Below are 10,564 nucleotides of genomic sequence, written 5' to 3'. Positions count from 1 at the left end.
ATGCGTATTTATATATATTAGAAACAGACATTGAAAAAGTATATTAAAATCCTTTGTGTTACGATAAAAAAATAGACAAGAGACACTTTTGTATTGGAGAAAGAACAAAATTTTCTCAGCAAACAGTTAATATCTAAAGCGAGTAGGTTCGTTAATTAATTAGTAAAGTGAATAATGAGCTCGATTCGAATGTCGGATATACAAATAATTAATTATTGCTTCCTAAACTTGCATCCCTTCATTCTTTTCATCCCTACATTCTCTTCAGCCCTACATTCTTTTCATACCTACATTCTTCTCATCCCTACATTCTTCTCATCCCTACATTCTCTTCATCCATACATTCTTTCCATCCCTACATTCTTTTTATCCCTACATACTCTTCAGCCCTACATTCTTTTCATCCCTACATTCTCTTCAGCCCTACATTCTTTTCATCCCTACATTCCTTTCATCCCTACATTCCTTACATCGCTTCATCCCTTATATCCCTACATTCCTTACATCTCTTTATTCCTTACATCCCGACATTCCTTATATCTCTTTATTCCTTACATCCCTACATTCTTTTCATCCCTACATTCCTCACATCTCTACATCCCTTACATCTCTGCATTCCTCACATTCCTGCCTTCTTTATATCCCAACATCCCTTACATCCCTGCATCCCGTATATGCCTGTATCCTTTACATCCTTGTATCCCGTATATGCCTGTATTCTTTACATCCTTGTATCACTCATATTCCTGCATTCCATACATTCCAGCATTTTTTGCGGCTATAAGGCCTGCGATTTTATACAACTTTAGTTCCCCTTTTCGCCACCAGAGGGCGCTGACTCGACATCGAGATTTTAGTTCACATTTTTGCCGCTAGAGGGCCAAAACCGCTGCTTGATTTAGTTCCTTTTTTCAAAACCAGAGGGCGCTGATTCGACGTCGAAATTTTAGTTCACATTTTTGCCGCTAGAGGGCCAAAATCGCTGCTTGATTTAGTTCCTTTTTTCAAAACCAGATGGCGCTGATTCGACGTCGAAATTTTAGTTCTAATTTTGGCCGCTAGGAGGCGCTGTTTTTTGAAATTTTCGCGAAATTCCAACTTACTTTTACTTACCTTTACTTACCTTTACTTACCTTCACTCGAAGCAGTCTTTATAATATATTTATTATAAGGGATGCAGAGATGTAAAGAATGTAGGGATAAAAAGAATGTAGAGATGTAGGGGATGCAGAGGATGAAGTGATGTGAGGAATGTAGGGATGAAAAGAGTGTAGGGATGAAAGGAGTGTAGGGATGAAAAGAATGTAGGGATGAAAGCAATGTAGTGATGAAAAGAATGTAGGGATGTAGGGGATGAAGTGATGTGAGGAATGTAGGGATGAATGGAGTGTAGGGATGAAAAGAATGTAAGGATGAAAGCAATGTAGTGATGAAAAGAATGTAGGGATGTAGGGGATGTAGGGGATGAAGTGATGTGAGGAATGTAGGGATGAAAAGAATGTAGGGATGAAAGCAATGTAGTGATGAAAAGAATGTAGGGATGTAGGGGATGTAGGGGATGAAGTGATGTGAGGAATGTAGGGATGAAAAGAATGTAGGGATGAAAGCAATGTAGTGATGAAAAGAATGTAGGGATGTAGGGGATGTAGGGGATGAAGTGATGTGAGGAATGTAGGGATGAAAAGAGTGTACGGATGAAAAGAATGTAGGGATGAAAGCAATGTAGTGATGAAAAGAATGTAGGGATGTAGGGGATGAAGGGGATGAAGTGATGTGAGGAATGTAGGGATGAAAAGAGTGTAGGGATGAAAGGAGTGTAGGGATGTAAGGGATGCAGAGGTGTAACGGAACGAGGGATGTAAAGGAATTCCGGGGCTGGGGCCCCGGTCTCCACTGCACGCGGCCCGAGGAGTGCCGGCATCGGGCGTGGCCCTTGATGTCGGCGGAGTTTGGCACATGGTGGAGGGTCAAAGGACCCTCCCTTCCGCTCTAGTGCAGGCCACCGTGGTGGTTTTAGTGGGTACAAATCCCACACTATCTCCGGTCCCTCCCCAGGGGGGCTGAAGGTGTCTTTCTGAAGATTTCCACCACGTTAAAAAAAAAAAAAAAAAAAAAAGGGTATTTAAGGATTGCAGGAATATAAGGAACGCTGGGTTGAAAGGAATGCAGGGATGTAAGTGATACTGAGATGGCGTTGGCCTATAATGAGGGGTAAAATTGTATAAATAACTCGAAAAAGTAAAATAAATCGGGTCCCCGGCTGAGACCCGGCAGAGGGATATAATCATAAATGTTATTCCCGTTCGATGAGCTTATTTAATAAGCAAAAAAAAATAAATAAAGTAAATTAAATAAACTCCGGGAAAAAATTATACTGGTTGTGCCCTCTTCGTACAGACCTGATATCATATTGGGGTATTAAGGACCCCTAAACACAGGTGACTATCTTTGCATACCAATAATATAGCATCCGGGGTGCCAGGGACCCCGAAGCTCCAGAGAATATCTCTGCATACCAATAATATAGCATCCGGGGTGCCAGGGACCCCGAAGCTCCAGTGAATATCTCTGCATACCAATAATATAGCATCCGGGGTGCCAGGGACCCCGAAGCTCAAGTGAATATCTCTGCATACCGACATATCTTCCTGGGGTATCAGGAACCCCGCAGCACCTGTGATACTGTTTGCATACCGACATTTTAGCATCCGGGGTGTCAGGGACCCCAAAGCACCAACGACACTCATTGCTTACCGACACTATATGGCATTCGGGGTACCTGAGACCCCGAGGTACCGGTTACACTGCATACCAATATTATGCCACAGGGGTGTCAGGGACCCCAAGCAACTAGCGAAATATAAGACCTAAAAACGAACAAATCGTGAAACTCACTTGTTCGGAATAGTGATGGGTTTGACCGGATCTAGCGAAATATAAGAACGAAAAACGAACAAATCGTGAAACTAACTTGTTCGGAATAGTGATGGGTTTGACCGGATCTAGCGAAATATAAGAACGAAAAATGAACAAATCGTGAAACTCACTTGTTCGGAATAGTGATGGGTTTGACCGGATCTAGCGAAATATAAGAACGAAAAACGAACAAATCGTGAAACTAACTTGTTCGGAATAGTGATGGGTTTGACCGGATCTAGCGAAATATAAGAACGAAAAATGAACAAATCGTGAAACTCCATTGTTCCGGATAGTGATGGGTACGACCTGATTCGATGTCTGGGGTGTCTGGGACCCCGAAGCACCGTTGACTCTCTCTGTATGCTGACATTATCCCATTCGGGGTGTACGAGACCCCGAAGCACCTGTGATACTCTGCATACCAACATTATGGTATTTGGGGTATTAGAGACCCCAAGCACCTGTGATACTCTACTACCGACATTATGGCATGCGCGGTGTTAGGAACCCCTACTAGTGGTTGCGCTCAGTGAATACCAATACGAATCCGCCGGGGTGTCTGGGACCCCAACGCACCTGTATTACTTTGCATACCGACATTATGGCATCCGGGTTATCAAGGACCCCGAACCACCTGTGATACTCTACATACCGACATTATAGCATCCGGGGTGTCACGGACCCTTAAGCACCTGTGAAATTCAGCATACCGACATTGTGGGCATCGGGGTATTAGGGACCCCGAAGCACCTGTGATGCTCTGCATACCGACATTATGGCATCTGGGGTATTAAGGACCCCAATGGCGCTCAGTGCATACTAATTGTAACCCCTTGAAATCAAAGGCATGTCCAGTCTTTTGCCTCTGTAGTCACTGGCGTGTATAAGAGCGACATTAATGTTTCAAGTGGACAGAGGGATGAACTAAAATCCGCATCAAATTCTCAAGAGTTTGGAGAGCCTGATGAGAGGAAAAACTTCTATGGTAAGGTTTTAATTTCGTTCAACGGTGTACTTTAAGTAGGTAAGTTTCGTTTATTGTTTTCAACATCATTTCAACTAACTACTTTACGCGTACATTATTGCCGCCAGATTATTTTACTTGGCTAAATTAAGGAAAAGTGGCTCGTTTGCTTATTCTAAAAGTAGCATTCCCGCGTTATTCGAATATTTCGTTTGAATAATTAACAATAAAACGTAGTTTGGTACCAAATTTTGTCGTTACACAATTTAAAGAAACTGTAGCACAAGTTAAGTACGATTGAAAATACTTGCGAATTACCATTTAAGAGATAAACGTTTTAATTGTATACCTAACCCCTAGTCGACGTAGAGCAACTCCAAAGATCGCTAACAGTATTTGTTTAGAACTGATAGTCTTTGTATCGCACGTATTTCAGAATAAGCATTAAGTTCTTACATTATGGCCGACTCCGATGACGAATACGATAGAAAAAGAAGAGACAAATTCAGAGGAGAAAGAACAGAATCCTATTCTAGAGAGGGCCGCAGAGATGACCGAAGAAGAGATGATTGGGTTGATAGGTAACTATCAGGCTTACAAGTACTTAAGTATTCGTTGACAGATAAGGAATATATTATGGTACCAGTAAGAACTACTATGGTATAAGCAGATTCTTATAATTTTAACAGTACCAATTATTCCAGAGAATGGTCCAGTCGACCCAGGCAACGTCCAGATTACAGAGAATACCGTGGTGGAGGGGGTGGAGGAAGGGACAGATACAGCCCTGCTAGATCTCAAGAAATGGCACCTCCTATGAAAAGAATAAGAGCTGATTGGGATGATCGACCAAGATATGGGCACGATTATTATGGGGGTGGAGCAGGCGGTGCAACCTCTTGGGGTCCCGATCACTATCCACCTCCACACCATAGTAATCATCATTATGGAAACCATGGTAACAGTAGCAGGTTTGTGTTTCTTATGTCATTTTTGTAGAGATGTTCTTTTTTTCTTGTGAATTTGTTCTTGATTTATGAACAGGATTGTCATGAAAAAAAGAGGTTGTACTGTAACTATGCAAAAGAGGAGTCGATTTACTCCAAGATTGTTGGCTCGTCTGAGGTAGCGCTTACACATTTTCCGTCGTTTAATTAATTATAATCTCTTTCTTTTTTTATACTTTACGCAGTCGAGAGGTTGCCGGTAACTTCAGCAATTCCAATGTTGAAACTCAACCTCCAATGATGTCGTTTAAAGCGTTCCTTGGAACACAGGAGGATACGATTACGGACGAGGAAGCAATTAAGCGGTATAATGAATATAAATTGGAATTCAGGAGACAACAGTTGAACGAATTCTTCGTTGCGCACAAGGATGAGGAATGGTATATTTCATTTTTTTCTTCTTCTAATCTATTTATATTGTTCGCAGTTTGTCATAGAGCTGTCATACTTTTATTGTGGACATAAGAATAATTAATTTCTACAGTGGTTTAATGTTCATCTTTTTTTTTCTACGTATCCGAATGCTGAATTTTTAGTCAGTGTTTTTTTTTTTTCCCCCAAAGAAAGTAGCATTGAAAATTGTATTCACTGTAGAAAGTAATTGATAAATCCTAATTAAACTACCATTGTCTCTGTCCAGACACGTATGCGCGTAGGTGCGTACGTACTTTGGACAGAAAGACGCGAGGGTGTAGTAGTTTTATAATTTTTGCTAAATTGCAGACACAGTTTTATCGGTAATTGCAAGCAATATGACCAGCTCTGTCTATCCCTACAGCGTACAGCCAGCCACGTCTTATGCCTTGGGCACAGGTCACCTCGCTCGTTTATTTTTTCGTACGATATTTTATGTATACCGCGTATCGCGCATCACAGAAGAATCGAGGTGTCTATTAGGTAGTTAAATAGAAATGCGAGCTGGGCGCGCAAAGCCCAAACATGCTCGTGGTAGGCCGCGTTCTAAACCCGTTTAATTATTTCTATCATTTGAGAAAATACGCTATTATCATGATAGACCTCTGTGTCGACGAGAAAACTGAATACGAGTAAAAGTATCAGAATACAGGTGAGACTTCATTCTGTAACTGACAATGTTGACAGTACGAAATGATAACTTCTTTATAATCGTCTCGAGAAAAAGGATAGAAGTAATGCTTATTCACGAGGAATGATTCGCTCTAGATACGGATGGGAAACGTAATAACTTTGTATTCGATCCAACGCCTAACGCGACAGATTTTTTCAAACATACGATTTTACCTCAATTATACATGTAATTATGAACGATTTCAAGAGGATATATTCTCAATATAACATTATATTGAGAAGTTATTTGAACTTTCATACAACTTTTTTCAAACACACATCAGTAGGATATTGTTCGTTTGCGTTAACTGATGAAGAATTATTTTAACCTCGATATTGATGTAAACCTTTCTTTGTCGATTATTAGGTTCAAAATAAAATATCATCCTGAAGAGTCGGTAAAGAGAAAGGACGAACAAGTGTCAGCGCTTAAGGTACAATTTCCTGATTTCTAATTGATTTCAACTTATTGTTTTTGTCAATGTATCATTTTATTCCATAGAAACGGGTCGAAGTTTTCTTGGAAATGCTTGAAGTGGAAGAAATAGACAAAGTTTCCGTCGACGCCGACCAAGCTGATGCCTTGTTACATCTGTTAGATGCTGTGGTTATTAAATTGGAAGGTGGAACTGAAGAAGATTTGCAGGTGTTAGAGGTAAAACCAACGAATCCTCTTATATCGAAGGATACGAATAAGGATAAAGAAGATATAAAGAACAAAATTGGAAGCGATAAAAAAGTGGAGAACAGGTACGATGATAAATTAATGGAAGAAAACTGTCCAAGAAGTGATATTAATTTAACTTAACTTTACAGCGATGTAAGTAAGACAGAGGAAACTTCACCGGTAGAGAAAACGAAAAACGGTCAGACTGTAGATAATGAGAAGAGTTTGGAAAAGGAGGAAACTTCGATAGAAGAGGCCGAGAAATCAGAAGAGAATGTAGAAGAAACAAAGAAGGAGGATGGTATGGACGGCATAGGTATACGTCTACTTTTGTTGAAAATTAAATAACTTGTATTTGATCGTGATTCTAAATTTTATTATGATGAAAAACAGCTAAACTAGAGGAAATCAACGCTAAGAAAAGGAAACGAACCGATAGCAACAGTAGCAGCAGCAGTAGTAGTAGTAGCAGTAGTTCCTCAGGTAGCGACAGCAACAAAGCTGACACGCCTAAAGCAGAAACTTGTAAGTTCGAATGATACAATCATCGCGTAGAATTGCTATTTATAATCTAATCGTTTGTTCTCCAGCTGTGACCGAAAAGACAGACACGAATAACGAAAACATGGACGCGCAGGATGGCAAAGAAGACGACCGCGAAGCTAAACCCGATAAGGAAACGTCAGAGGCTAAGAAGTCCACGATGGAACCGGAAGCTGTAATCGATCTAGCCAGTGAAGATAAAGAGAAAGAACCTAGAGCGTTGCACAAAACCAGTAGCATCTTCCTTCGCAATTTAGCTCCAACAATCACAAAGGCAGAAGTCGAAGCGGTTAGTTATTTACTAAATAAGTTTTCTTTTGCATAATTAAACAAGTTAATTTATTAGATGTGCAAACGCTTCCCTGGATTCTTACGAGTTGCCATAGCGGATCCTCAACCAGAGAGGAGATGGTTTAGAAGAGGATGGGTGTCTTTTGAAAGACAAGTAAACATAAAAGAGATATGTTGGAGCTTGAATAATATTCGAGTAAGTTTACACCCTTTATCATAGTAAAAGAGAAAAATAAGTATTTTTAATTGATATATACTTTGCATAGTTGAGGGACTGTGAGCTTGGTGCTATAGTGAATCGAGATCTGTCACGACGCATCCGTACGGTGAATGGTTTGACGTCCCATAAACAGATAGTCAGACACGACATCAAATTAAGTGCCAAAATTGTTCACAATTTGGACAACAGGGTCGGTCTATGGAGCGACGAGAAGAAGGACGATAATGCAGCGAAGCAAGAAGATGACAATAAAGAAAATAAAAGCATGCAAAATGTATAGGAAGTTGAACAAGTTGCATGAGTTTTAATTCGTAGCTGATTAATGCAGATAATTTTCATGGAAATGTTTTTATTTATATTTTCACAGGCGTTTGGATTGTCATCGAAAAATCCTGTACTGAAGAATATCACCGATTATCTGATAGAAGAGGCATCAGCGGAAGAAGAAGAATTATTAGGAATGTCCGGTGATCAAGAAGAGGGACAATTGGGAGGCGACGGGGATGGACCGATCGAAAGAGACCCGACCTTAATCAAGGTGCGTCTTACAGGATAACAAAGATTCGACTAGATTCTTAAAACTTGTCTTCTCATTTAGGTTTTGGATAGATTGATTCTTTATTTACGAATAGTTCATTCGGTCGATTACTACAATCATTGCGAGTATCCTAACGAAGACGAAATGCCGAACAGATGTGGAATAATGCACGTCAGAGGTTCGCCTCCGACAGCCAAAGTATCCAGCACAGAATTATCGGAATATTGTCGCAATTTTGAGAACAAAATGGCTGCATTCTTGCAACCTGTTGCCACTTTATCTCAAGAGGAGTACGATAAACTGGGCGCCAAAAATGCTGAAGCGTATCCTTTTTATATGTAACAGCTGTTCTACGAAGAAATTATTCTACTATGTCCAAAAAAAAATCGATTTTTTGGCTCCCCCTTCCCCCCGTCCCCCTATGGTTAAATAATAGATTTTGTGATCCCATTGTTATCGTACATGATTTATCCTTAACTCTGCGATCAGTGAGGTTGAAAAATTCGTACAAGCGAACACTCAGGAATTGTCGAAGGACAAGTGGCTATGCCCGCTTAGCGGGAAGAAATTCAAAGGACCAGATTTCATCCGGAAGCACATATTCAACAAACACGCGGAAAAGGTGGCGGAGGTGAAGGCGGAAGCGGAATATTTCAACAATTATTTGAGAGATCCAAAGAGACCTCAGCTTCCAGAGCATCCGGGGAACAAAGCACCCCCGAGGGAAACTACACGCGAGGGTTTTACCCCCTACGGATGTAGCACGTAAGTGTGTACGCGTAATTGGCGTAATGCACTATTGAATTCTAAATTAAATGATTGAATTGCACAGATTTGGAGGATACGGAGGAGGTTACAACGTGAGTAGAGGAGGTTACGGATCCAGTTACAGTGCGGGATTCGGTGGAGGATTTGGAATGCCGCGTCCTACCCGCGGTGGATTCAATAGAGGACGGTGAGACATCTTGTTTGTAATTATCTCTCGGACGAATTAAGTGCCATTGTTGAATCTGTACCAGAGTAAAATGCGTTTTAAAACTGTCTCGATTTTCGAGTAAACGATCCCTTTACACACACCGTCTGTCAGAGTCAGTATCGAAATTTGATTTGGTCGTATTGAACATGGCGATACACGCTGTTTTACAGGGCTGCACCGGATTCAACTTCGAGGCCTATTGTTAGTTATAATGATTTGGACCAGCTAGACATGGACATGTTCTAAGTTTTATCGGGTACACTGCTCAAATTGTTTTGTAAGAAATTTCGAGAAAAAATAATGCAATATTGGATACATGTGCTAACAGATTTATGTCTGGATTATGTAACACACTAGCATCTATCGTGTTACAAAATCAGCACATTTCTTTCCTATTTAGTACGGAATTAAGTTTACAATTTATGTACATAAAAAGGATACGGGAATAAAGTAACGTGTATTTTAATTAAAAAGAAAAATATATATACATATATAAAAGAAAAGAAAAAGAGACTGTTCATACCGTCCTCTTTTTTTTGTTAAAGAAACGGAAAACAGAACAGAGACAGACACTGTAATCTTACAAGAGAAGAAATATATAACAAATAAAATTATTTGTTACTATAATTATACATGTGCCTTTATTTCATATCCCATGTTCTCCGTTCGTATCCTATGTCCAGTTGGTCGTATATCGCGCTCTTAACTTATTGCATGTAACATAATTAAAAATAGAAAAACGTTTCTAACTGTTATTAAACGTTACAGCGGCGGTGGTGGAGACTTTCGACCAGTCATTCATTATCGCGATCTCGACGCGCCGAGAGAACCGGACGAATTCCTATAAAACTGCTTCGTTACGAATGAACGTTTCGACGATTCGAAGGACGCTGCTCTGAAAACAATACCCCGAAACGTGTGCGTATCATATAATTTGTATATATTTTATTCAAAGGAGAAACATTTCGTTTAGGTAAAAATAGACTAGGTAGAAACTCAGCGGCGATGAAATTCTGACGTCGCATACATTTAAAAGAGAAAAAAAAAAAGAAAAATACTTTATACAAAACATCGAGGAATCATTAATTGTATACAAAAATATAGCTACGTATACGTAATCTTCTTGTACGTGTGTGTATAAGTACGATTTCACGAGTAAAAAATAATCGACCTTCCAAGTTAAGATCTTTCTTATATGAATACACACACACACAGAGAGACACACACAGAGACGTACATATATTATATATATCTTATTCACAATAGGTGAAGAATAATGTTAAGACACGCAAGAAAATAATCATTGTGGTAAAAAGAATTGCTACTGTAATTGGAAATATAACGTATAAATAA

General features: G+C 39.8%; 1 protein-coding gene across 5 annotated transcripts; it reads left to right on the top strand.

Moving 5' to 3' along the window:
* Positions 1–3,776: 3,776 nt before the first annotated feature.
* Positions 3,777–10,282, top strand: Ars2 (arsenic resistance protein 2). Of its 5 annotated transcripts, none has more exons than XM_034320812.2 (16): positions 3,777–3,904; positions 4,320–4,464; positions 4,573–4,854; positions 5,076–5,270; positions 6,344–6,410; positions 6,479–6,726; positions 6,793–6,959; positions 7,037–7,168; positions 7,234–7,475; positions 7,533–7,673; positions 7,744–7,971; positions 8,065–8,235; positions 8,296–8,558; positions 8,725–9,000; positions 9,068–9,190; positions 9,980–10,282. In XM_034320812.2, exons 2-16 carry the CDS (start codon positions 4,343–4,345, stop codon positions 10,056–10,058), a joined length of 2,736 nt encoding a protein of 911 aa, XP_034176703.1. In that variant the 5' UTR covers positions 3,777–3,904; positions 4,320–4,342; the 3' UTR covers positions 10,059–10,282. The 5 variants fall into 5 exon arrangements, with proteins under 5 accessions (XP_034176703.1, XP_034176705.1, XP_034176702.1 ...); XM_034320814.2 differs by having other exon boundaries at positions 3,789–3,943; positions 4,588–4,854; XM_034320811.2 differs by having other exon boundaries at positions 3,789–3,943.
* Positions 10,283–10,564: the final 282 nt, after the last annotated feature.

This window comes from Osmia lignaria, chromosome 13 (genome assembly GCF_051020975.1).
Source record: "Osmia lignaria lignaria isolate PbOS001 chromosome 13, iyOsmLign1, whole genome shotgun sequence".
In the NCBI taxonomy this organism is placed as follows: domain Eukaryota; kingdom Metazoa; phylum Arthropoda; class Insecta; order Hymenoptera; family Megachilidae; genus Osmia; species Osmia lignaria.
The sequence above is the reverse complement of the archived record's forward strand: the minus strand, read 5'-3'. Positions and strand labels throughout refer to the sequence as shown.